Source organism: Phalacrocorax carbo, chromosome 8, assembly GCF_963921805.1.
Source record: "Phalacrocorax carbo chromosome 8, bPhaCar2.1, whole genome shotgun sequence".
NCBI lineage: Eukaryota > Metazoa > Chordata > Aves > Suliformes > Phalacrocoracidae > Phalacrocorax > Phalacrocorax carbo.
Window position 1 is genome coordinate 23,418,047 of NC_087520.1, and position 27,416 is coordinate 23,445,462.

Here is a 27,416-nt window from a genome sequence, read left to right on the forward strand (position 1 = left end):
GGGTGGGGCGGGGCGGGAGAGGCTGAGGGGGTTCGCGCCGCGCACGGTGCCGCTGCCGCCGCCATAGTGGGAGCCGCAGGGTGAGTGCGGGGGGAGGCGGGGCGGGGGGTCTGCGGGGGGTCTGCGGTGGGTCCCTGGTGGTGGCGGTGGCGGTGGCGGCGGCGGCGACGGCAGCGGGAGCGGGTCTGGCTGCCCTCCTGCCCGTGGGCCGGCACATGGTGCCACCCCACCCCGCGCTCTTACCGGCCGGTCGGCCCCGGCCCCGCCGCGGAGCGCTGCCGGTAGCCGCGGGCCGGGTTAGCCAGGCAGCCGGCGGCCGGAGCCGCCCTGACCTTCCCCGTCTTTGAGGCGGTGGCGGCAGCGCGGTCCCCGAGGGACGGTGGCGGGGCCCGGCGGCCGCGCTTTACCGGTTGAGGGAGGTGAGGCGCTGCCGGCGGCGGCTGTGCCCGGGGCTGGGCGGCGCCCGGTGTGTGGGCCGAGGGGGGCGGCGGGCCCCAGGCCCGGCGGCAGCACTGGCGGAGCCGGTCTGTGTCAGCGAGCGGCTCTTCCCGGGAGCGCCGTCCCTGCTTCAGCCCTGCTCAGGTCTTTGCCGTCGTGGTGGTCCGGGGTGCTGGGGCTCCTAGGCGGCCCTGGGTCCGGTGCCCCGCTGTGCTCCTGCCTTGCTTTACCCTAGCCGGGAGTCGTGGGGAGGGGAGCGAGGTGGGGGGGATTGTTTGTGAAAGGTGTTGAAAATCATGAAGATCACGAAGAGGTGCTTTCTGGTGTCCTGACGGCACTGCTGTTCAGCCAGGAGGTTGCGGGAGGGCCGAATCGAACCCGACGTGGTGGAATCACTTTGTCACGTAGAAAACGAAAGGTTTGTGCTTCCTTGGAGTAAAACTAGCAAAAGCGGGTGTGCTTGGTGATCTGCTGTAGCCGTCTAGGTTTTTTTTCTTTTGGGTTGCCGCTTTCTGGTGTGATTCTACAAGGGTGATTTTTTTCCTTTCACCTCTGTAGCTGCTGTCGATTTTTAGCTTTAAAAAACAATCAAAACCTGCAAAAATCCACAGTAGCAAGGAGCGTATGTTGCATTTTGCTAGTATGAGAGAGCTTTCTGAAGTCATTCAGTCCCAAAGATACTGTTCGTGCAATTCAGCTCCCTGTCTAAGGCAGGCTGTAACGCTTCAACTGTTCATTCTCCTTTCAAGTCCATTGCTTCCAACATAAACGTGTATTTTGGAGTGGGATTTGTGGCACGTACGTCATATTGCAATCAAACAGGAGCAAAACCCAGGTAAATGCTTGAAGAGGAATAGGAATCAGTTGCAGAACTGTTGCTTGAAGGTTAAATCTGATGGCTGACTCAGCCACCTTCTCAAGTTGGTACTTTTTTGAGTTCTCCTCTTCTGGGAGGAGTTGTGTTCAAGCAATGCTTTCTGTGTTTGCGTGTGGTGACTTTAAGTTTTCTTTTAGCAGCAACAAATAAGGCATTTCGTATATCTCCACATAGAAGTATGGAAATGTAGTATCATTATTGGTAAAAAACATAGTCTAATTTAAAGTATAATGACATTTTGGCTTACTCTTGGGCTATTCAACTGTTTTCCAACTGGGGTCCTAATGATTATTTTATGTTCCTCCCTAAAAGATTGCAAGTTGTGTGGTAGATGATTTGAAATACATTTAACATCTGTGTCTGTTTGGTTCTTCAGAAAAATGCAAATGGTGACAACTTTCTGCAGATCTATCCCTTGGGGTTTCTTTTGTCTCTGTCATTAATAAAAGGATTGCCTGGTTAGTGACGGTGTTGAGTATGTCTTGTCAGGGTTGCAGTATATACTAATAACTGGTAACACTCATAAGCATGGTTTCTTTCAGTTGTTTCAGAACCCCTAAATATCGGGGTGTCACAGGCAGTTTTGATATTCATATTTGTGCATGACCAATTTGTGTGCTTCAATAACGTGTTGCTGGAAGCAGGGCTATTGTGTGTTGCAGGGGAGGAAAAAAAAGGCAGGACAGGAAATGTGGTTTTGGAAGTGTAAGATGGTTAGGTAGATATCATAGAAAAAGTTTTGGTGACTTTTTTTTTAAAGGCATATTTTAGGAAATTTGGAGCTCGACCAAAGGTTGGAGACCAATCATTTGGAGGTGAGGTGTAACAAGCCTTGCTTACACACATGAAAAGCTTGTGAATCATAAAAAATCTTGGAGAAAATTTTCCAGACTTTGAATGCTGCAAATCAGTAATAGAGGAATGCTGTGGATAAACCTAAAATTGAGGGGTAATATAATGCAAAATAGCAATGTTAACTAGGTTCTCTTTCATTTATCACTGCACCAAGGTACCTAGGGTTATGTTTTTAGGGGCGACTGCCTTTGTGCTATCTAATTCGGGGCTGTTATACAACTGGCTGCTTTTAACAAACATACAATGGTGATTGTCTTCAAATGTGCCAAACACTTGAAAACAATCAGTTGTGAACCACAAGAAAAGCTGCAAGGATTAAACTGCAGTTTTTGGTAGAAGTTTTATTGAGAATAAAAATTAATACTGAATGTTATTTTGCTGCTGAGTTCGTGAACAAACCTGGTTAATTTTTAAGTAATGGTTTGGTGGAGAAAAAAAGGTTATAACTGTAATATGACATCTTTTCTTCTGTAACCTAAAAATCAGTTCCTAATTTTCTCTTAACCTGAACCAGCTGTCATGAGAGTCAGAGATGGATGGACAGAAATATCTTATATTCTGCTGTTGAGAATAAATGTTCTGTTACCGTGCCTATAAGGTAAAGAAAAAATGTGGTGCAGCAGTTCCCCCTTCCCATCGCCTCCTCTGTTACTTTAAAACTGAGCACTCTTGGGCTCATCCTGGGGAGGAGATGTGACTTCAGCCGTGTAAACATGAATTTGGGTTTCAGAATGCAGCAAGAATACTGTGAAAAAAATGCCAGATGTATAGTATTTTGACTATTGCTTAACACCAAAAGGTTGTGTCTCTCTGACCAATTATATGGAGTATAACTTATGTATATAATATGTACATAATATATGTATGTAATATAATATTTAAAAATAATCTCTGCTGACTCTTTGTGACTCTGTTGGGTTGTCAGGTTGCAGACAGGTTGCATCAAGCTGTAGGCACAGTGAAAGCTTTTCCAGAGTCCTCCCTGTGTGTTTTATTTACTAATGGCTGTGTACTTGTTGACAGCTGTACCCAAAAAAATACTTCAGGTTGGCATAATTCCTGCATTAATTTTTTAAAATGAAGTTGGAGTAGAGGAATAAAAAGACTGAGAAGGGGAAAGTAAATTTATTTTCCATATTTTTTCAGAAGGAAACAGCCTGTGCCTTGTCACTCTTTCCCTTTCTCCTCTTTCCATCCATCTACTGTTCACATTTCTGGACTTAATTACTTTTAGATCTGAAAACATGTTTAGAATAATGTAATTTCTTGTGCAGTGCAGCCCATGGCAATTACTAGGTGAAGGTCTGGGATGAGATCAATAATTTCTGATTGGGCTGGAGCAGTAATCTTCAGATGGTTAACCTCCATGGTGGTAGCAAAGATACACAGAAGTGCTTCTTTCTTTCAGTCTATGAAAGCATGAGTTTGCTCCTCAGCTGGAAATTTCATAGGTTTCAGATGGAGAAGGATTGACCACTAAATTGGAGTTTCTCAGAAAGAGACACAGTGTGTTTAAGATAAATGACTGCTGGTGTGTGATGTCCCTGAGTAAGTTCCAGTATTCCGTCATCCCTGAGTTAACGTGCATTCTGCCTGGGCTTGTTTAGCCTAGAGAAGAGAAGAGAAGGCTTGAGCAGGGCTTAATCATAGCCTCCAATATCTGTCAAGCCATTCTCAGGAAAATGGGAGCCAGGCTATTCACAGGGGTTCCTGGTGGGAGCGCAGGAAAAAGGGATGTACATTGGAACAGAAGGGATCCTGGCTAGACATGGGGGAGCTCCCCTCTGCATGAAGACGGTCAAACATTGGAACAGGTTGCCCACAGAGGTTATGCAGTCTCCAGTATCAGAATTTTTGGGGATCTGGCGTGGGCAACCTGGTCTGATCTCCTAGCGGACCCTGCTTTGAGCTGGTGGAGGTCCCTTACAACCTGAAGTATTGTGTGATAATTTGCATAATTTCTTCTGTGGAGAGCTTGGTCCTTTGCTAAAGGAAGATGAGCTGTTATCAAGTGATTCTTGGTGTAGTTGAATAGACGATCTGTTTGAGAGAAGATTAACTGGTTCTGTGATGCTGGTGCTGTTGTGTTCCTAGAAAGCATGCACAGGAGATGCTCCCGTCTTTGTAAGTTTTAGTGGCAATAGGAAAGAGATTGAAGGAAAAATAGTCTAAACTCTTCGCTGCTTTGTTTTTTTTACTGCAATCTGCCGACTGCTCATTCTTTTTAATCTGTGTGATCAAAAATACATTCATGGTAAAAGTTACATGAAGAATGGGAGCTGAAACAAGAGAGCTCTTTTGTTGTTCTTATTTAATCTTGTTAACCAGTAGTGAAGGGTGCAGCAACTGATGGTCTAAATCATGTTTGCTGTGGATTAACGTATACCCCTGGACCAAAAGCCCTGAGTTAAAGGGAGCATTGGTGCTCTCTTACTACACTGATTTTTGAAATCTTCCAGAAAACAAGCTTGAATTCAGTCTTAAGAGAGTTTAACTTGAGTGTACTGGTGTACCAGTGGTACATAGGGCTGGCTTTATCTATGGAGCATATTTATTTATGCTCTGACTACTTAATGGAATAAGTGTAGTCATAACTGGATAATAGTAATTCTTTTTTCCACTAGCATGTTAGAGTGTATTGGTTTGAAGTTTTTCCTCTTTAAATTCAGTGTTTTCTTTCTTGGTGTTTCACAGATCAGAAAGTCTCTACTGACCTTATTTGCTTGTGATGGTTGTTCATTGATTGAATGCAGCTTGCTTTTTAAATGTGGGAGACCACCTTTGTTTTCTTTAGCAATTTACATTATACTTTACTATTGCTCATACTGGTTTTTGTTGCCATTATCAAAAAATGTAGGATTCTTACAGAAGCGCAGGTCTGCCATGCTTGAATTCAAAAAGAGTTAATTTTTTTAACTGATAGCAGTCAGCTTATGTATGTCCAGGTCCAAAAAAGCAGTAAACACAGCTGCTGGTTGAAACAAAGATTTGGTCTTTCTCTGTACTGCTGAGATGTGCCAATAGCCCACCTGCTCCAAATGTCACTGGTGCTTCCACATTGCAGGATAACCTCTCTGTTTGCCTGTCAGTGGGAGGCTTTATCTATTTTTGCCAAGTAAAAAGGTGGCTTTTCCTCAAGTTACACCTCCGAGTAGCTTGCTGCTTGAGCAGAAAGATGGACTTTGTTGCAGTGTGCTGACAGAATTGTCTCCAGGTGGTTTTTTCCTGTCTTGGTTGTTGAAGGATGCAAAGGGAAGAGTTTTCATCCAGACCTTTTGCAGAAATGAGCCTTTGAAGGACTGTGTTGCCCTTAGGAGTTATGGGCAGCCTGTTCGTGCTGATCTGTCAAGCCCAGAGTTATGGCAGAGAGGGAAAAGGGATGAGCATAGGTAGGAACATTTAAGCTGTGACAGGCGATGGGGAAGATTCTGTGTTTCTGGATTTTGTGGACAGAAAAGCTGTTGCCTGAGGCCAGCGTAACTCTAGTCTAATTCAAGGTCACTCACTGCGCTTGTGAAGGCTCCTTTTTCTTCCAGTTCTCCTCTGCCTCACACCTTTCTTTCCTCCTTGGTTCTACCACTGTTTCGGTCATGTAGCTTCATATCATGTTGGTGCCACCTGCCACGTGTCAAAGCAGATGGTGGGGAGCTTAATTTGGGCAGTTGCCTCCCTCCTGGACCAGCATGGCTGGTGGCACAGGACACAGCAAGCTGGAGGAGCCTGTGGGGAAAGGAGGGAGAGAGGCTTTGGGGTGTAGCATAGCCTTGGGTGACTTGGTGAGGTTGAGCAGCAACAGAAGTGCTGGGCAGTCTAGACTGTGCGGGCTGGGCTCTGGGGTTGTCGGTCCCTGTGGAAGCCCTGTCAATGTGGGGGGTCTGTGACTGCATGTAGGAAAGCCTGGTGTCATGGGGAACTGGGAAGTTCTGCACAGTTTAGGGGATTAATTCCTTTCCTGTGCTGCGGGATTCTGAACACGAGCTTCACTCTGTGTTCAGGGGTGCTGCGTGCCCGAAAGCGTTGTGCAGCAGCAGTAGTGCTGGGATGAACACAGGATGAGGGTGCTGGTGATACCATGGTGCCATGTAGGAGGAGACCTGCAGGAAGGGTGGGGAGAGATGTGCAGAGGGCTGGAGTTGACACTTCAGGATGTGTCTGTGTGCGGCCTGGCAGAGATACTGGAAAATTTTATTTAGGCGTCGCTGAGGAAAAGTCCCCTGTGGAACAGCAATCCCAGTTCTGCAGTGTCAGCGTATACCTGTTGAAGTTGCTGGCAGCTGTGGCTTTTGTGTGCTCTATTGGGTTTCAGCATGAGTGCTGTCTGCTGGGTGGTATTTGAGGTGGGGATAAATACTCTGATATAAGCAGAGTCCAAGAAACGGAGGAATGTGAGTTAAAGTATTGTACTGTATGTTTGTAGCTCAGCTTTGCTGCTGTACTTCTGCGAAGAAGCTGTTAATCAAATGGGCTGTGATGTTCTTAAGTGGGTGTGATGAGGTAGGTTTGGTTTGAAGTGACAAAGGAAAGAAAATTAAGGGACTTAAGGAAGCAGTCTCCTTTTCCATAGGGAATTAAGGAGGAATGTTCAATAATACACTTCTGCAGTGGTAACTGTCAGCAGGTGCCTTTAAAAGGACAGGTGTGACACATCTTGTGTGCTTTCTAGCTTATTGAAACTTCTTTTGTCTGGCTTAATATTACCTGAACATTCTTGCCTTTGTAACCAAACTTTGAACTATGGATAGATTTGGCTGGATGGCTCTGAGGCACAGCTGTGTCATCCTAGCATTTGACACCATCAGAACATGTGCCTCCTTCCTAGCTTTGGAATAGATCTCCAAAGCCTTTTATATACATTTCTCTCATTAAAACAGCCTGATGAATGTATCGGTACCATCTTATATGGATTGTATCTTACTGAAGGGGACTGGGCTCGATGACACACAAGACCATTCCTATCTTGTTCTTTCTTTAGGTGCGTCTCTAAGCTTCTTACATCTGTGATGACAGGCAGAAAACATAAAACGGCATGGTGGAAAAGGTGACAAATCAGAAAAGGAAAATTAAAAAGACCTTCCCAGGGACAGTGAGTGTTCGAGAAAACCTTATATGAATGGCACAAGAAAAAGAGTAATGTTGTAAAAAACAGACAAAAAAAATCAATCAAGGATCATTAATTTCAGCAGCATTTTTTAGTTTTGTTTTCAATTCTGGCAAAATCAACATAACTGGTCAAATTTATACTGATTTTTTATATTTAATGATTATTTTACCTGTTGAAATACAAATACTTTTTTTAGGAGATAAGTTAGCATACTAATTTTTAGTTTTAGAAACCATAATACTACTTTCTGTATTTAAAATACTAATTCCTTAATTTCTTGCAGCCTCAAAGGCTTTCTTGCTGTTTCAGGATAGAACAGAAGGTATCTGGTGCTTGAGTGAGGCTGTTGTGCGTTGAGGAGTTGAAAGCCTCTGGGTCTCAGTGAGGTGCAGCGTAAGCATACAGCTTGATCTTCGGTGTGTATGACAGTGCAGTGAGCTGTTAAGGGTGAGCGGACATCATGCGTGTGTGTGTGGAAAATTTAATTTAGCAATAGTTGACTTCAGCTTCAGGAAAACAAGCTGGTGGGTTTTTTGCTGTTCACTACTTCATCTTGGTGTTAGATGTGTGGCTGTTTAACATCGATACTGTCAAGTAGATTTGCACTTGGATGTTTAGGAAGGATGTCTGGTAGTGGTGTGAGCTCATGAGTTGAAGTTGAAGCTATGAGGATCCATAAAGAGTGAAGTGATTTTTCACTTGGACTGGTTGTTGGCTCTACCACAGCCATCCCAAACTACACAACTCTAGGTACCTGCAGGTCTGGAATGGAAACAGCAGACTTCAGAACTAAATACTAATTCTTCTGTTTTTCCAAAAAGGACATGAGTCCTGCCTAACAGCAGGGTGGGCGTCACTCAGCGAAGTTTCCAGGGAGTTAGTGCAATGGTTGGAGTGGTTTTCTTTCAACATAAACTCCTTTAATGCAGGCTGAAGTTGTTTGATTTCTACATCTGCTCCAGATTAGGCTGATATGTGGCAATTATGGATGTGCAGTCAATACAACTTTTGCCTCCTGTAAAGAAGTAGGTTTAAGTTGCTCGGGGTGTCTTTTGTTTTTTGAACCTGTTGTAGTTGGATGGATTTATAGTTTGTGATCCTTTTTCCCAGAGGAGTGACCACACTGGGTAAAACTCCTTCAGCCTGAGTCATGTATTGCAAGTATTAGTGGACCACATGTGATGGTGACTGATGCCAGATTGGAGATCTTTTTGGGACACTTCAAATATTAGTTATGTGGCAACAAGTCTTTGAATTTTTAGTCTGTGTTTGTGTGTGGGGTTACTGAGTTTGATGTTGACCGTGTTGCTTAGGTGGTTGATATTGAAATAAGGATGTTTAAAAGTGGGATAGCTATGTTTCTATCTTAAGTTTATTTTTGACCTCATCCTTGAATAAAATTAATTTCAAAGATGGACTTGAGAACTAGCATGCAGCCAGCATCAGTTGGATGGCAAAAACTACCAAGTCTGTGGCATGCTTTTGTGGTTCATTGTCACAACCAGAGCTCCTCCTTCTGAACCTCTCCTCTTTTCACAGGCTACAAAACATCCCTTTCTCAGCAGGGAGAACCACCTTGCCAGCTCTGTGCTGTCATGTTCTCTGTTCCACAGAGAACCATTTTCTCCCTCAAGTAGTCTGGGTGTCTAAGCTCTAGCAAATGTTCTTGGTTTGTATTTTACTTTGGTAGTTGAATTTATTGCCCTGAAAACTTGTATGCAACCTCCTGTTATGCCATTGATCTAGTAAAATTTATGGTCAAAGGACTGGGAAGCCTGCCATATGAGGATAGGCTGGGAGAACTGGGTTTGTTCCTCCTTGAGAAAAGGAGGCTCAGAGGGGATCTCATCACCATGTACCAGTACTTAACGGGTAGCTACAAAGAAGATGGAGGCTCCCTTTTTACACGGAGTCACATGGAGAGGACAAGGGGGAATGGACACAAGTTGCTCTTGGGGAGGTTTCGATTGGACACGAGGGAAATTTTTCACAATGAGGATAGTCAACCGTTGGAATAATCTCCCCAGGGAATTGGCTGACTTGGCCATGTTGGGCACCTTCAGGAGTCGTCTGGTCAGGGTGCTGGGCCATCTTGTCTAGACTTTGCTCTTCCTAGAAAGGTTGGACTAGATGATCCCTGAGGTCCCTTCCAACCTGTGATTCTGTAATAAAAGATATTTTCTATTCTATAAGTCTGGCCAAATTTGTGTAACCTTAAAACTTCTGGCCTAGGGTTTGAACCCATTTCAGTTCCCATTTGTATGAGTAAAGCCTAAACAGCTAAAGGCCTAAAATATCAAAAGAGCTTTCTTGTCTGACCATGCACAGAAAACTAGGCCTGGTAATACTTATTGTAGAGATTTTGGGAATATGTTTTTTTTGCTTATCTTGTGCATCTGTCAAATCTGAAGCAGGTATGTGAGTAACTGACATCTAAAGGAAGCCAAAAATAACTGTCATGTTCTGTGTCCTAAAACAAAATTTCACGCCTTTCCAGACCTGCAGTGCAATACAGACCTGTAGCTCAAGGGTTTCCTGGTCTGGGGTTACAAAGAGGGACTACTGGCTGACAGATCTTGAAGTTTAGCAAGTATAATTTAGCTTGCTTGAAGTAAACTCCGATCTTAAAATGTAGTGTAGTGGGGTTTGAGCACAGCATTGTTGTGTTTTGACTTTTAGCACAATTCCTCAGTCTTTCAGAGATATAAGGATAAAGAAAAAATGAAATAGCTTTCTTGAAAAATTGAATGGCATGGTAAAGCAATCATTTGTACTGATTGTACATGGTAGTTTCTAGACTGACTCTGGCTGGACTCCTGCACTTGCTGCATGTTTAATTGCTCTAAAATAGAGGGACTCATGTTCAGAAGTGTGGGATGCCTCCAAGTTTCCAGTACCTTCACCAGGTACTGCAGATTCTCACCACTGAAAAGTGATGGTTTGTATCTTGAAATTACTACAGGTTCAAAGATAAATGTCAAGTGTACTTCAGCCTTAGTGACAGGGTAGAAGAGGAAAGTAAGCTTGTGTTAAGCAAAAAGCTAATGAACTAACTCCTGTTGTGTACAGCTGAAAGGATGCTCTTCCTTCGAATGGCATGTGGATGGTGAAATACCTGGGGAGCTGAAGAGATAAATCAGTCGGTGTAAGCCACTTGCAGACAATCTGTATTAACATGTCAGTTGTTTACAGTAAATGAGATCAAGTCAAAATAGGAAGCGCTTGCCAACTTTTTCAGATTGTGTAATTTTTTAAAATATGTGACTAGAAGGTGGTAACGCTCATTTTTGTTCTTGTTCTCCACTTTCGTACATGAGTTGTGACTTCACACTGAAATAGCTTTAGAAATCAGCAAGCAGTGTAATAAGAAATTGAACTGTTTGGTATCCAAGACTTTTAATTTACACAAGCCTAGGATACAGAGGTGAGATTTGTCCTACTTCTTCCAATGAAAAAATCTGGCCAGCTGAGAGGATCTGCGTTTAGTGATGCTTTATACTCAAACCAAGTGCTATTCTTGCGTATGTGATAGTTCTTTCTGATGATTTTTTTGTTTGTTTTACAGTCACTGACTTTAGGTGAGGATTCAGAATGGGAGACAAGCCTATCTGGGAGCAGATTGGTTCCAGCTTCGTACAACATTACTACCAACTTTTTGATGCAGACAGGACTCAGTTAGGAGCAATATATGTAAGTATCTATAAAAAGAGGGCTGGGGCTCTCTCCTGTTATCTGTCTAGGTTTCTCTATTTTGATGTGTGGGAATATGCAGGCTGGGATAGTGGGTTTTATCCTGACTCCAGAATATCAGTCAGTGCAATCACACTTACTCAGCTCTTACTTATTGCCTTTCTTTTATGTTTCACTTCTATTTTGAGCTTTGTCTGCCTTATCTATAGGCAGTCAGACTCAGAAACCCCGGGCTGGCTGCAGACAGTGGCTTGCAGTGGAGGGGACTGGTGGTGATCCTGTGATGAAATTCTCTGTAAAAGCAAACATGCTAGCCTTAGTTTGCCATTAATGTACAGGCATGGATTTGCTTGGATCCCTCTTGAAGTGGGATGTGATTTAAGGCCTACTCTGTGTTTAGCAGTTCTTGGAGGTGTTTCTCAGATCTCATGCTGTATTAATCCTCAGAACATTTAAACTGGATTCAGAATTTTAAATCTATTTTAATATTTAGACTTTATTAAATTTAAATTCAGTTTAAATTTCTTCAAAAACTAGGTTTTTATATTTTGCTCCTTATTTGGGGCAAAATAGATTTGGTTTCCAAAATTAAAGACTGTAACTAGCAAACCCAGGGAACATGAGCTTTTAGTTTTGGGGGAAGACTCCTCTAGAACATGGAAAGTGCTCTGCGTGTGGGGTTGGTTGCTGGTGATGAGGAACACAGCTGGGTGGCTGAGGCGTTTCAGCAGAACACTCAAGTCTTACAAGTCTTCTAGCAGTGTATCCTGTTCTTCTGACCTGTTTTTAATCTGCTGGAGGAATTATTTGAAGTTTCACCAAGCTCTTGAGGTTTGAAACTGTTGCATGAACACCATCGGACACCCCTCCGTATGCCTCAGCAATATCCATCAGCACTGATAGCATTTGCTCATTGGATTGTTGTATATTTGCTATTTGCTAGACTGTTGCCTTATTTTGACCAAGAAGCTGTGTACAGACAGCCTTCCTTTATGCAAGAAAAACAAGTAGCCTGTGTTCAAACCACAGCTCTAAACATGCAGACACTTAGCAGTTTCTGTAATTTTATTACCAAAACACATTCAGTCCTCAGAAGACTGGTGATAAGTACAGGGTAATTTAAATTCCTGGAAACGGGACCTTCCACACAAAGACCTCCTGGGCTTTTCCCACCCTTAGGGTGTTTCTTCCTTTCATCATTCAGTGGAGATACCTATGCAGATGTAGTCAGGAGGGCTGTTATGCAGGTTACTGATGTGTATTGTTTTGTGGAGTTGCTAAACTGTGGAGGATGGGACCCTGTTCTGTGGGGCTAAAATGCACCGTGAGCCTACAACATGTCTACATTAGAGGAGGTTCTGCAGCAACGCGCTTTTACTGTTGAGCTTTATGCCGTATGAGACCATGTGGGCGTGAACAAATTTTACAGCATACAGGAACACAGCAGGGAGTTCTTGGATTTGTTTTGCATTCCTGTATTGCTGCTTCCACCGCAAGGTTCCGTTTTCTCCTTTAGTCGTGTAATCCAAGTCAATTGAGCCTGTCACCTGAGTCACCTGTCCTGGGTAGGGATCTGGGCCAGTCACTTTTGCTATGAGTTGCTTGAGCAAGAGACTTGTTCTGCAGTTATCCCCCTGCAGTTGCTTAGCAGGAAGATGCTGTAGCTACTTCTTTCCTCTGCTTTGGGTATGTGGCTACTTATAATTAAATATTTTTTAAATGCCATTTTGTCATCTGTAGAGCTTTTGGGATAAAGGATGGGATGCTTTTTGTTCTTGAAGCAGTTCAGTGGCTCACAGACTGTTGATACAGCAAGTAGCTATGGAGGTAACCTATAGCAGAAGGTCAGGTGGACACTAATTAGGTGTGTGAAGTTCTAGTGTATTTCAGGAAGAATGTTATTTCCCATACCAGCTTAATCTATGTCCTTTGCTACTCTTTGAAACACCAGGAGTGTCCTCCACCATTGTGTGCTCACCTCCTGATTGCTGCAGTGGGTTCAGTAAGGCAGGTTTTGGGTCCCCTCTGCTCTTGTTGCTTTCTGTGTTTGAAGGCTCTAATGTGAATGCTTGAGAGGATAGCCTCGTTCCCTGGTACCATCACCTGGCTTCTCAAGTTATATCAGTGTCAAGGGTTGAGGTCATGCAAGGTGCAAGTGGTATCAGCCAGATGACTTGCTGTGTTACTTTAGATTACACAATCTAAGTCTAAAAGAGGTGGGTCCAGGTTCAAGAGGATGCTTTATTCAGGGGCTCTTCATACTGGTTTTGGCTGGATCTGTGACCCTGAAATGCTTTGTGCTGTTGCCCCTGGTGCCCTCCATTGTTATTCTGGCTCTTGCTGCACTGTATAGCTCCTCCTGATGATACATGGAGGACCAGAAGGTTTTTAGAGTGGTTGGCTGCTGTGCAGGTTCAGCACAGCATGTATGGCTGAAAGCAGTGGCTTTCTGATATGGTGTAGTTTAAAAACAGGGCCTGGAAAATGTGCCAGAGGGCTGGCAAATGAAGTTCTTTGGATACTGCCATTTCCTGCTGAGACGTGCAGAGCTGAAGTGAGAGTAGAAGACTGGATGAAAAAGAGCTGGGAATTGTGTTCCTGGAGGTATTTAAAGTCAAAAAGATGGAAGGAATAGCCATCTGTGATAGGGTACCCACAAACTTAGGCTATCAGATAGTGGGTGAGGGTGTTGTTTGGAGATGGCAGCAGGCAGAGCTCAGTGGAAACCAATTTAAATTTAAGTCTGTTTTCCAAGGCTTAATACTGGATTTGAGAAGGCAGAGCTATGTCAACAATAGGATATTGTGACTTTGGTTTAAACAGAGTATCGTAAGCTGAATAGAAAGCCGCTTGCCTGTTGCTGTTGCACCTGAGATAGCATGCTCGGAACACCCCCTCTCATGTACTGGAAGTGCTTGTAGGTTAAAGCACTCCAATCGCTTCATGCCACACAGGGCAGTCTGTTAGAAGATATTTAGAGGCACATTCTATTTTTCTGAGTGTGAGAAGGACACAAGTCGCTACCTGAGTGGGGAGAAAGCCAAAAAAAACCCCAAAACCCAAACCCTGATGTTACAACTCATTTAGTTAGATTTCTTCATAGATTTAGTCCCTATACATGCTTGACTTTGTGTCCATAGGATTATTTTTTGTATCTTTTAAATTTTCTTCTGAAAGCTAACTTTGACCCAAAGGGAGGAACATTTTTTTGCTGGTAGAATCATGACAATAAAATTTAATCTACTTTGATTTCCAGTAGATTATTCCAAACTTTTTCAGTTACTCTTTGTGGTTTCTTTCCACCTCCCTTTGAGGTAGTTTCCAAATAGCTGGCTTCTAAGGATCTATGACAAGTAAACAAAGTATCTTCTCAGGATTGCTTAGGGGTTACATAAGCAGGTTGATGAATTTTTTTTTTCTCCCCAGATTGATGCATCATGCCTTACGTGGGAAGGACAGCAGTTCCAGGGCAAAGCAGCTATTGTTGAAAAACTCTCTGTAAGTCTCTAATCCTCACTGAATGTTTTGGGAAACAGCTCTGAAGACTATAAATTAATTGCTTCTGAAAATTTGAGTTAAAGTTCAGCAGTTTAAAACTCTTGAATGTGGTACATGTGCTTCCAACTGTCGGTCTTCAAAAAAAATTACTTGTGATTTAATTCTATGTAGTGGGATGCTCTACTGGTGGCTCTAATGGTGAAATGTTAATTGACTCCATTAGTTTGCAAGGTTTTTAAAAAGTATGGCTCAAGCTGACCCATGACCTAGAGGTATGAAAGGTGGGGTTTTTTTCTTTTAAAGCATGCCAAGGAAGTAGCAATAGCAAATCTGTTATTTGGACCTGCCTATGATAGAGGCAAAACACCTTATTCCAAGGAACAATTTGTTTTCTGATATATAAACTTCAAATAAATTTTATGGTGGAGAACCTGACTTATCTTCAATGCAGCATTTGTCAGCTGTTCACATGTGAGCAGTGTTGGTTCAGGACTTTGAAAGCAGTGTTTCCTCTTTACCAAGTGAGAGGAAAGCATTTCTTACCATATAGAGATTGAAACTCTCCACGTTCATTGAGTTAAACTTGGAGAAGCTTTACCTTTTAGGTAAATCCATGTGTCTGTTATAAAACTGTGTGTATTTAGAAGCTGTCATGAAACTAGAAGGGTTTTCTCTTGCAAGATACGTGGAAGGCGTGCATTAGTTCCTCAGACATTCTGCTCAGAGCATGGTATATTAGGCAGATACACCATTTTTATTACACATCAAGAAGAAAAGTCTTTAACTTCAATGCTTGTCTTGTTACACAACTGCTGCTCCTGTGTCTTGGCATCACTGCTTTCATACACAACATCTTTAACTGTGAAGGCTGAGGTTTGCCCTTGGATGTGCATCTTAGGTACTTGCATTGCCTTTGAGAAGGTCACACACTTCAGAATAGCACAGCTTGCAACTGCTTGCTTCTAGATGAGATACTCAAGCTCCAGAGTTGCTTGTTTGTGTACTCAGTGTTCTTCAGACTTCTGGGCTAGCAGCCATTCAGATACCCAACCAGATAAGCATTTGTTTGCTTGGCCACAGTGTCTCAGACTGATGCCTTGGATCTGGCCCAGTGCAAATCGGCCCTTTTCCCACCAGAGCATTAACAATCTTTACCATCCCTGTCTGTGGTGCCAGTTGGACTTCCTGGATTCATGAGCCTGCTGCATAGTGTTGGTTGGAGAGTGAAGGCATGCTACTTTGCCTCAGGTCAAGTTTTTCTGACTTTTATCCATCTGTGTCAAGTAATGAAGAAATGCAGGAAAGTTGTTCCGTGCCATTCCACTGCCATGGCTTGTTATGAGGCTGTATCAACTTACCGTGACTCTAATCAGCATACCCCTGCCAGCACTGAGCTACTTGGCCTCTGTTTGCTGTTTCAACTCAATGTGCTCACCTACTCTCTGGTCCCAGAGCTTCTTAGTCAGTTGAGCAGATCCCTGAAAGTTTGATGCTGGAATTCTCTTGCACTTCTCCACTCTTCAGTGCGGGGCTGATTAATCAGTGCAAGTGCCAAGGGACAGGATTTTCTTTTACAGCAAGTTCTTTGCTGTGTAACACCTTTTCAACCTACTCTGTCAGATTATGCTAATACAGCAGGGCAAGGTTGTAAAGACACTGCTTTGCTAGCACTGGTGCACCTGTACCTTGTTACAGAGTGGGAGTTGACACTTGTTCCTTTTGTCTTAATTGGTGCTGGATTTAGGAGTTGTTCCAAATAAAATACCTGTCCTAATCAGGGGGCAGCCTGGTTTACATTGAGCATCTGAGATAATCCTCTAGTTCTATGAACATCCTGGACCAAGGAGGAAACTGGGACAGGTGGCTTTGCCAAGAGTAAGTTTAAGTTGCTCATCTTTATTCTTGCAGAATTTCTCTTACCTGACTTCAAGGAGGATTCCATGGGTTTCGTAGTGAAAGCCCAGACAGTTTCTGTCAGAGAACACTAAAAGCCTTTGTTTTTGTATGACTTCTCACTTGTTAGTTGCTTTTATTATACCCTTCATATCAAGAAATGCTTCTCTCCAGTACAGATGGATGTCCATAAGCAACCATCCTTTTGAAGTAGCTTCTTTCCATCCTAAAAGTTGGTGATCTTTCCTATCAGCTGACCTCACTCTTTCCAGTGGGATTTCCCCTACTGCATTCCATGAGGAGTAGTTCACTCAGCTGCCCAACCATTGGGGTACTTTTCTCTGAAGGGGACAATCACATACTTGAAACAGGCCCCATCTTACCCGGCCTTGTCTTTGGTTCCTTGTCAAGAAGCCCTGCAATATGGTGACTCTGAAGCCTTCCCTGTCTTCTGTCCCTAGTCTCACCTCTCATTGGCATCTTGTCACATTGGAAGCTGGGTTCTGGATACAACCATGTTCATTCCTCTTCATCTTTCTGCCTTTTCAAGAGACTTTTCTTGCAGGACTCATTCAATAAGAAGCTCTTGTGCTGAGGTGGGACCAGGCTTCATAGTACTCTTTTTGCCAAAGGAAGGGTGTGTGGTGTCCCAGCCTATGCTTGTGCAGGCACATTCAAGTTTGGGATGGTGGCCCTGAAAAACATTTTGCTGGTAGTTCAGAAAAGAATGCTCTGGATTTTTTTTGTTGCTAAATGTCTATTCCCTACTACAAACCAGTGGCTCACTTTGCAGTTCATGGTAGTTTGGGATTGTTTTCCCAGCCAAGAGGGAACAGTGCAGGCTTTATTAGAGAGTGTTCTTGAATAGTGTCCCTCTGTGACTAGAGGCCTGCTCTGTATACTTCCTTTTGCTTCTCCAGGTACCTACTGATCCTTCCACAGTTTCTGTATTTATCTACTATCCAAAGATTTAGCTTCTGGTATACCTCCTGAAGCATCATGCTTGTCAGGGCCAAGTTTTATATACTTTACATCCTTGACAGTAGGACTTAGGTCTCCTGTTCTTGTACCTAGGCCTTCTAGGAAGCCTTTCAGGTTCCTTCCACTATAGTGGAATGCAGAATTTGTCAAAGTACATGCTTGGGTCTGCCTCAACGTGTTAAAAAATCAGGGAAATGAAGCAAAGGCATCAAAGTACAACCTGAGGTTTAAATGACAGCATGCTGCTGTCCTGTGCAGTGGATGGACTCTGGGCATCAGCTGTGTGGTCACTCATAGCTCCATCCATGCTGAACTGCCACTTCTAAAACATCTAGCATTAATGCATCTTTTGATAGAACACTGCCAAAATTGTGTTTGTGTGACAGGACTCTGAGATCCCCCAGATATTTTATGTTCGCCTCTTGGAGTTGTCCGTGGTTGGAATGTGAATGTGGTCTAAGTTGAAAGAGAGGTATTATTCCTCGATGTCTGGTGTTTCTCAGGGTGTGTTCTTTGTGCACTTAACTCCAGACATACTTGCATCTGCTACATGAGCATAGAAGGCTACTTTCTTTTCAATATGTGTGCTTTTGATCTCCACCTCCTCCTCCTTTCACCCTGCTCCTGCCTGGTATACGGCAAAGATGGTGCCTGTTGCTGTGTTGGAGCTGTTAAGAAGGAAAGAAAGAAGGGAAAGGGTGGGTATGTGGATTTCAAGTGCTGAATGACGGTTCTTGGTCAACTACCTTCCCTTTGTATTCATAGCCATTTTAACAAAGAAGCAAATTTGTAGCTGTCTGGTAAATAATCTTTCAACACTGTTCAGAGCAGAGAAGCTTTGTGCATTTATCATATGAACCTTCAGCTTGTAGATGAACTGAACCTCTTTGGGTGGTGTAATTAGGCTAGGAAAAGATACTGCTTAACATATGTGGTGACATATTATTTCACGTCTTCGTGCTTGAAAACACAACCCAGCCTAGTAGTGTCAAGTTGCCATGACTCTCCATGCAGCGCTACCAAAACAGTCCAATACTTCGTAATGTTGGATTTGCTCAATCTTTGGTTTGTAAGTTAAATAATACAATGACTGTACACTTCCTTATTTCACATTCTTTTCATTGCAGAGCCTCCCTTTCCAAAAAATACAACACAGCATCACAGCACAAGACCATCAGCCTACACCTGACAGCTGTATACTCAGTATGGTAGTGGGACAGCTTAAGGTAAACTCCTTCTGTTACAGGTTAACAAATGCCTATGTCTTAGATTTTTGCAGGACTCTAAATCGTCCGATTTCTGAAAACATTAAAATGCTCTCTTGGGTGGGGAAGGAACACTGGTAAGCTTGCATTGGGATGTCATTCTTCTGCTGTTCAAGACTGTGAAGAAACTGCTCATCCCTTCAAATAACTAGCACTAGGTAAACCACATGTAATTTGATAATTGTATGTTCCTGCCAAGCGAAGTATCATGGTTTTTACTCTGCATAGAAATATCATATGGGCTCTAAAAGCATCAATCCTTCCCTGACCCTGATGCAGCAAGGTTTCAGTGTCCTCTGTGTTTAAAAGCATTGTTACATTGTTCTTGGGCAACATAAGCACATCTGGCTTAACGAGCTTTTTGATGTAACATACGCATTGAGCTGTGATTTAGCAGTCATTTTCTGTTAGCTGACAACCCTTCAGTAAGACCGTGCTTTTTCTCTGCTGTCACAGGACACAAGAATACAGTTCCGGTGTTACTGCAGTCCAGTAAGTCTGTAGTGAAAACTGGTTCAGCAACAGGAGTGTTACCTCTGAGATCAAATGCTTATTGCTGAGAAGAAATCAGATTATTTTTCAGGCTGTAGTATGATTACATTGCTGTTTACGTTATACTACTGAACTGCGTAAACTTACCTGGTCTTCCATTCTTTTGAGGAAATGTTGGATATAAATATAACAGGGCTGCAGGCCTGTAAGCTAATTACACTTCTTATGAATGAAAGATGTTGTCCTGGAATCTGCAAAGAATATCCTGTATGTAAAGTCAGCTGTAGGCAGAACTTTCTCACAGTGGGCAGTGTTCATTTAAAAAGTGTGACATCACATAGCAATAGCTATGTGTATAGCTATTACATAGCAATAGCTAAAATTATCAAAATTAACTCATTTTGTCAGGGCTTAGTCCAGCCATGCTGTCAAGTCAAGGACTCTTAACCCATCCAGTCTTTAGAGGTACTTGAACTCAGTTTCTTTTAAAATAGCTGTTTAGGTTTCCTTTTCCTGTTAACTCTGGCACCTCTGGTATCAAAACATTCCAACTTCCACTGGCCATACTGTTCACTAAGCAAACATAGGACTGAAACTTTTGAATCTGCTTGCTTAGCTATTCTCCTTAATTGTTCTGGGCTGGGCAGTTGAGAAGAGCAGTTCCCAGTGTATTGCATTCACTTCTAAGCCTAACATAGATAGCTTTTGGTCTCGTTAAAGTTCCTCCTGCTTCCTAGCTGCAAATTGGATTCCAGCTTTCTTGTAGCTCAATCCTACCTGCACACACTCTGAGGAAAGCCACACACAGCCACAAAAAGCACCAAATTGCAGGACAGGTATGAAGTCAGACGTGCTGGACTCAGTGTCTTGGGCCACTCACATCTACACCTGTTTTTGCACAGTCATGTTTTTAAGCTTATTGCATGATCATCAGGCAGATCACAGCTTGCAACAGTGATTGTGTTGAATCCTGTGGCAAGATACCAAGTCCTCAAAGATTCTGTAAAGCTTTTGGGCGTTCTCATCTTTTAGTACAGTTGTTAGGGTTGTAGATGCAGTCCAGGAGCTTTCCATAAATACCATGTCTTGGAGCAGCATCTCTTACTGTGCTGTTCTTATAATTCAAGGATCACGCAATAGTGCATCTAGGTACTTGGAAAGAACATACTGGATTAAAGTATGACTATTGTCATAATCAAATCCAACCTGTTTGAATTTTAGTAGGAGAGGCAACATTTTTCCACGCTTCACGTGTGTGTGTCTCCAATCTTAGCTTTAAAAAGCACATTTTAATGTATGGGAAATGCTGCTCCTCACTGAGGGAGTGTCCAGGAGGTCAAAGTCAACTTAGAACTTTTACAGGTGGATGAATGAAATAATTGGTAACAGTCTGTAGCATGATGTATATGGTAAACATTTCTGCCACTACATGAACCTGGTTGTCATATATAGGGAAAACTGTTTTGTGCTCATACATAGATGTTGACAGCCATTCTAATGCATCTCAATGTTGTTCTTGATACAATACAGTAACTGGGTTCACTTAGTGCATTTTAGCAAGTGGCTGTCCCATAGCTCCAGTTGAACAGGGTACCCTTTAACACGCAAACATGGAGCAGCATGCTTAGTTTTAATTAAAGGTTGCCTTCTTAATGGTGTGGCTGTTCTGCACAGCTTGCATCTGTCAGTCTCGAGGAAAACTGTAGAGAAAGTTGCACAAGGACAGGGATTTTCAAGACCAGCAGTAGCAGGGTTTGAAGGGAAAAGCTATGCTTCCTGCTTGCTATTCAGTTATCCTTTTAATGGGACTGAGCCAAATTCTTCAAAGTCCGGTACAATTAATGCATATGCTTTTGAATTCTCTGCGTTTTTTTTTCAAAACTTGCATTGTTTTATGTAATGAAGGAGCATGCATAATGCTTTTAATAGAATATTCCAAGAAAATAATAATGGTAAATACCTGTAACATGCCCTTTCGAAGAAGTCATTCCTGACCTGATATTTAATTGGATTTTTTGAGGCTTTAGTTGCTTGAATTGCTAGTCCCAAAAGTTCAGTGGAAACTCATTCTTAAGTGAGCTGGGCACATCCTATATTTCTTCCTTAAGCCACTATATTTTGATCTTGTTTGATTTTTTGGGGGGGGGGGGGAAAGCCAAAGCAGAAAAACTTTCTACTCACCCCATGGGGGTGACCAAATTGTCACAAAGTCTCAGTTCTCTTCTTAACTGTCCAAGAATAGTTCTGAAGAAATAATGGGGTCAAGGACTATTGCTGTCAAACTGTATTTGCTTTACCAGAGTATTACGCCTCAAGTAAACCTGCAGGTTTGAGTTGTTTTAAGCCTTTGGCCTCCCCTGCTGGAGGGGGTTTTAACTGGGGTCAGCTGAAATGGCTGCCCTGTGACACAGTCAGGATGTGTATCTGCCTCTGTGCTGCTCCAGTCTACAGCTCAGCATGCTAATACCGATGTTAACTGTAAATAAAAAGAAAAAAGCAACGTCTTTTGCAGCAGGATAATCATCTGCGCTGAGAGGACTGGACACAATGGCTTCTTGGGAGAAGATGTTGGAAAGTAATAGAGCCTCTGAGTAGGGTGGATGTCACTAGTGAGGATCTAACCCACTGGCAGAAGCACTAATCACTTTAATTGAAAAGTATGTATGTTTTCAAGTAAACATATGAAAGGTCCTCTTTAATGGATGTTGGGACAGGTAGTAATGGTTTTTAACCTTTGGCAGAGGTATAATAAATATACCTCCACTTATTCTAATTCTATAATAATTTTTTTATTGCTATTCATTGACTGAGTGCATGCTTGCTTGCTTGAGCTAGGAAGAGTAAGCATCAGTTTAAGCCTTTAGGAGTGAGTTCCATCTGTGTGATGCTACTTTGCCAATGTGCATCCAGAATGTCACCCAGTATTTTCAGTGTGCTTCACCTAGTAACGCATTTCTCCTGTCACGCTCAGGCAGATGATGACCAGGTTCTAGGCTTCCACCAAACCTTTTTGTTGAAAAGTTTCCAAGGTGCCTGGGTATGCACCAACGAAGTCTTCAGGCTAGCCCTCCACAACGTTTAACCCCTCTGCCTTACCTCTCCATGCAGTCTTCGCTGTCCTGGTTGAGTAAGGAGTGCTCTCTTCTGTCACTTGATCTCAGCTGAGAAGCATGGCTGTGGCTTGTGCATTCTCAGAGCAATGTGGCAGATCTGTGGCTCTCCCCCAGAGCGTGAATTTTGAAGTGATTGCTGCAGAATTAATTGTGAATAACTAATTGTTATGCTGTGTTTCCTAGTTGTAAAAGGGAAAGGAAATTTGCAATTAGACTCACTGGATGTTTTTGTAATGCATGCTGAACACTTGAAGCATTGCTTAAAGCCTGTTAAATGAGGCCTAACATCTGAAAGAACCTGCTATCTTAAGTAGTTAGCCTTTCCTTTGAGATAAGGATAGCTTCAAGCCTGCAGTTCAATCAACAGTTGCTGCGGGGTGGTGGTGAAAGTGTAAAACTGTCTCTGAGCAGAAAAGAGGAGAACAGTTGTGCAGCTAAACTTGGATTGTGAAGTAGTGTTGCATCTAATACTCTGACACGACCCATGGATGGCTCTGTGAGCTGAGGACTTCTACAGTTTTGAGCCTCCAGGTCAGAAGAGATTTAGGAAAACTGTATGAGGTCAAAAAGCTTCCAAGATTGGCAGTGTTTGAGAGCTTGTGGAGCTGGAAGAGGAGACAGCTAAGGGCAATCTGCCTGAAATGTAGGTGGAAAATAGTTGAGTGTTTCCAACAACCTGAAAGCAATCTGGTTGTGATGGTGCCAGAGTGTGTAACAAGGGACAGTGGTTCCAAGCCAGAATTTGGGAGGTCCCGACTGGACACAAGGGCAAGGTTTTCACTAGAAGGCTGAAATCCTGGGAAATGGTGCCTGGACACCTTGTGAAACATCTGTTCTTGGAGGCTTGGAATTCTGCTAGACAAAGCTGTGGCTGATGTAATGTTGAGCATGAGGCTGGACTGGAAACCAGAGGATCCTTCCAATCTGATTCTGTGACTTTTAAAAATTTTTATTTTAATTCAAGGATGTCATGAAAGAACTTGAACTGCATAAAAGAAAGCTTTGTAGGAAAAATAAAGGTGTGTCCAGGTTTGAAACATGGGACATCTGGAATGCAAATTTTGAGTTGGACATAGCTGAATTTGGAGTGGAAAGTAAGGGTAAAGAGTTTCAGTGATTTTTATCTGAGATGTGATGAATTTCCAAAATAAAATGGGATAGGATTAGTCTATGCCTTCTAGAGCATCTCAAGTCACTCAGCTGTGGGTCTTTGCTAGACTTCAGTAGGATGTATTGAGAAATTTGGGAACAGACTAAAATTATTTAATTCACCTTAAATTAAGTCTAGGATTTTCCTTGGTTTTAAATTATATTGCTACTCTATGCTGTGAAGACATAACATGAAAGCAATAAAGCACTAACTTGTGACTTCATTGTGGGAATTTGCCATATGTACAACAGCAAGTGTTTGGGGATGAATTCTCTCTTCCTTTAATCTTTTTCTCATGTGTCCTGTCCTGAATTGCATAAGAAAGGAGAAAATTCTCCTCAAGCCAAAGCACTAAGCTGCAGTGCAGCTAGGCTTATCAAGAAACTGGGGAAACCTATGCTAAAACTAGTCTGGTGGTGGTATCTTTTTTTCCAGAGGTGTATTTTTAAAGTGTACTCATGTCAGTAATGATATGCTCAATTTTGGTGCAACTTGTAATAGATGCCTCAGTGATCTGAGGAGACCACAAGGCAACTAAGTAGAGAATATACTACATGCTTATTAATAGTGTTGATTAGAAGTGATTCAAGCTGAAACAATTCTGCCTGGCTGGTTTAAACTAAGCCAAGCTGACACAAATATGAATTCATTCCACTTAATCAAAAGAGATGGCATTAATAAGATGCTTTACAAAGTCGTATGTCAAACTTTAACATACAACGCTTTGATGCTACTCAGTTTTCTTAGATTCCTTCATGTCCAGGAAAATACCAACTATCAAGCAGTAGCAAGACCATGCTAGGATGCAAGTGTTATAGTTGATATCTTGAAAAAGCTAGAACCCATGGGTTTCAGTGCATAGGCCACCTCTGCAATATGGATATGCAAGTGTCTTTTCTGGGCAGATTTAGTAATGATAATACTTCCCTGAAATAATTGGCAGGACTGCTGTCATATGTGCTAACAAACTAGATGGGCGGCTGGTTTAATCCACCATAATTGCTTGTGTTCACACTGTGCTGATTATTATGGAGCCTCTGCCTGATGCAAAAGGAGGCATATACCAATGTGACAGAAAACTGCCCAGGTCATCAGCCTGTTGAACAGTGGCTTTATTGGCACTTGTCTTGCCTGGGGACTTTTCTTTCATTTGTCTACTGAACACTTAGACTTGCTCATACTTCTGGCCTTGCTGCCTTCTTAATTTTTGGCTGGAGTAGTTTCCTCATTCACTCTACCCTTCATGGTTTTAGAGTAATTTGATATTTTGCCTGTTCTCCCCACCCTGATCACACTTTTGTAACCTAGTGTCATGCTCAATTTACTTTCTTCTGTAGGAAACAGTCCTGTAGCTGGCTTATCTTTCTTGCCCTTCTCTGGCCTTTGCCTACCCTACCATTTTAATTTTTGGGAAATAAGTGCATGCAGGATTTGATATGTGGGTGCTCTCTGTGCATTTATGTGGTTGCTTACGGGTTTTGGTTCTCTGCTCCTTTCCTAATATCTGCTAATGCTGTGCTTACCTTGATAGCTGTTGAGCTCTGAGCTGGTTTCAAAAACAGTAATTGTCCATCATGATTCCAGTATCACTTTCCTGAGAGGCCATAGCTAATCCAGGGCCCTTTTTGGTTTTCCTCTGTGGATTAGCATACACTTACTGACACTGCACTTCATCTATGTTATTTTATTTCATAGGCAGTTGTCACTGTGAAATCCTGGCAGTGGTTTTAGATTTAAATACTGCTTTACAGGCACTCGATCCCACCAGTGCTCTGGTAGACATGCTGTTCTGTGATATAACTGATGTCCTTAGCAAATTGCTCCTCAAAGCTGACTTGTTTCACAGTCAATTTATCACTTACATGAATACTACTTTCTAAGTAAAGACTTTTTTTGTTTATTTTGTAATCTGCTTTGCTCTCCGACCTTTTCACTTGCTTTTCTTGATGGACAGCAGCAGAGCATTGAGAAAAATTCAGCACTTTGACAGTGTGTTTCATGTGCTTTTCTGGCTGCTGCGTTTCAATGCTTTTTTTAAATGCATTTCACCCCTTTTCTGAAACTGAAAAGTTGTGTGCTGAAAAAATGGAGTGTAAAGTTCTCCAAAAATGCTGACTTGAATACACTGTGGTCAGTATCAGAAGACTGTTTTGTAGCTAGGTCCTGTGTGCTGTTCAGAGTAAATCCTGTCATGTGATTTCCTGCTGATTTGGGGAATCATTATGTTATTTTGAGGCTTTAATTCCTGTATGATGTCTCTGAGGAGACTGGTAAATTTCAGGTGGGAGAACTAGTCTCCCTCTAACACTGTTTTCTACTTTTGTAGTAATATAGAAAATACAGCACAGGCACTATAACCTGCCTAGATGTATTGTCAAAGGCAAGAGCTGAGGCACTGCTGCAAAGATCCCTGTGCTTAGAACGTCCTGTCACGGCTATAGCAGATATTTTACTCCCTTTGAGCTGTTCCTGGACAGTGGAAGTGGGAAGTACTATGTTGTTGGCCAGCTGTACCTACTCTGGGAAAGAGCATACATAGATCTTTCAGGCAATATTGTTGTTACTGACTTCTCCAGAAACCCTCTTCTGTTATCAATCCAAAGCATAGCAGCTGCAAACTAATTTTGAAATGCCTTGTTTTATGCTTGGCTCCTGGGCAAGGCCCAAAGAAATTTTGTGATTCAACAGTGAGACAGTTATGCTCTTATCAGTGTTGCGAAGCTGCTGGAATGAGATGTCTGCACATCTTCCAGAAAACCGCAACTTCAGATGCCATTGCAGGATTTCTGTGTTGTTGGGCCCTAGGTGTTTGTCTGCAAAGCACCCTGGAACAGAACCTCTGGGTGTATTAGCCTCTCTTGAGGTATTAGGCATCTTACAGCATGTGATGTCACTGTTAACGTTGGCTTTTAAGTCATCTTATTGTGAGTTTTGGAATATGTTTCTCAAAAAAGAGCTTTTTGAACTTTTTCCTCTCTTTCTACAGGCTGATGAAGACCCTATCATGGGATTCCACCAGATATTTCTATTAAAGAACATCAACGATGCCTGGGTTTGCACCAATGACATGTTCAGGCTAGCATTGCACAACTTTGGCTGAGCTGGCAACCCCGAGGCACCCGTGCTTTTTTGGTTTGGTTTGGTTTTTTTTCTTTTTCTCCTCTCCTCTTACTGGTATTATTCACACTCACAGAACATTCCAAATATCATACACAAACCTGCGGCACTGCAGAGCGTGAGCAAGCAAGACCTGCGACCTGCCCTTCTGCTGAGTTTACATTGTCACTAGATGCGTTTCTTGTGCATGATGTTTGGAAGTTAGACTTAGCTACATTTGACAAGAGAAATTTGTGTTGTACCAGCATGCCTCGGAAAGAATTTATAATGCAAAAGGTTGTTGTTTATGTACTGACAAGATGCTCTATAACCCAAAGAAATGAAAGAACAGCAGCCTGTACAGCCCAGATATTGATTTGTTCAGATGTTTCAATGCTACATTACACAATAAAACCATGAGATTTTCTTAACAGTTTAAATTGTTTTAATGAGTCAGATATGGAATATATGGTACCCGTTGCTTTGGATACCTCGTGTCTGCCTGGTGAGGTAATATTTACGGACCTAAAGCTTTCAAACTGAAGAGCACTTGATAGTTTTACCAATGAAGGCAGTTCAGGTGTGCCCTTAGCCATACAACTTCATTTTCCCTCCCTCTCAGCAGTGTTTATAACAGACTTCTAGCTCAGTTTTTAACAATGGCAGGTGAGTTCTCAGCTGTTGTATTTTGCCAAGGCAAAAGCTTAAAATAATACCCAAGGATGACAACAGTCATGGTAGCCTGTAGTTAATCTTCATGACATCTATTATGTTCACCTTCAAAGCTAAACAGGACAGTTGTATTGCAGGAAACGCATAAGCAGACACAGAGGAATGTCAATCCAGTGCTGCCCTTGTGGAGTTTGCATCCAGCTCTAAAGCCCTGGCTGGATCTGTGCCCTGTGATGTGTTTCTAGCATCCCTTCATTGCAGTTTGAGCTGGTTGGTAGTACTGTGTTTGCTGTAC

The 27,416-nt window shown here is 42.5% G+C and overlaps 1 protein-coding gene across 2 annotated transcripts; it reads left to right on the forward strand.

The window, feature by feature from the left end:
- NUTF2 (nuclear transport factor 2) lies at window positions 1-26,882 on the forward strand. 2 transcript variants are annotated; one of them, XM_064459136.1, is made up of 5 exons: window positions 1-80; window positions 10,837-10,961; window positions 14,388-14,459; window positions 18,461-18,559; window positions 26,340-26,882. In XM_064459136.1, exons 2-5 carry the CDS (start codon window positions 10,863-10,865, stop codon window positions 26,451-26,453), a joined length of 384 nt encoding a protein of 127 aa, XP_064315206.1. In that variant the 5' UTR covers window positions 1-80; window positions 10,837-10,862; the 3' UTR covers window positions 26,454-26,882. The 2 variants fall into 2 exon arrangements, with proteins under 2 accessions (XP_064315206.1, XP_064315207.1); XM_064459137.1 differs by lacking the exon at window positions 1-80 and adding an exon at window positions 778-856.
- The last annotated feature ends 534 nt before the right edge of the window (window positions 26,883-27,416 follow it).

What these genes read in the sequence shown, in the direction of transcription:
- NUTF2 (XM_064459136.1), top strand. Translation starts at nt 10,863, where the DNA reads ATGGGAGACAAGCCTATCTGGGAGCAGATTGGTTCCAGCTTCGTACAA. An exon ending in CTATTGTTGAAAAACTCTCT is followed by an intron (nt 14,460 to 18,460) that starts GTAAGTCTCTAA and finishes TTTTCATTGCAG; the next exon opens with AGCCTCCCTTTCCAAAAAAT. An exon ending in TGGTAGTGGGACAGCTTAAG is followed by an intron (nt 18,560 to 26,339) that starts GTAAACTCCTTC and finishes CTCTTTCTACAG; the next exon opens with GCTGATGAAGACCCTATCAT.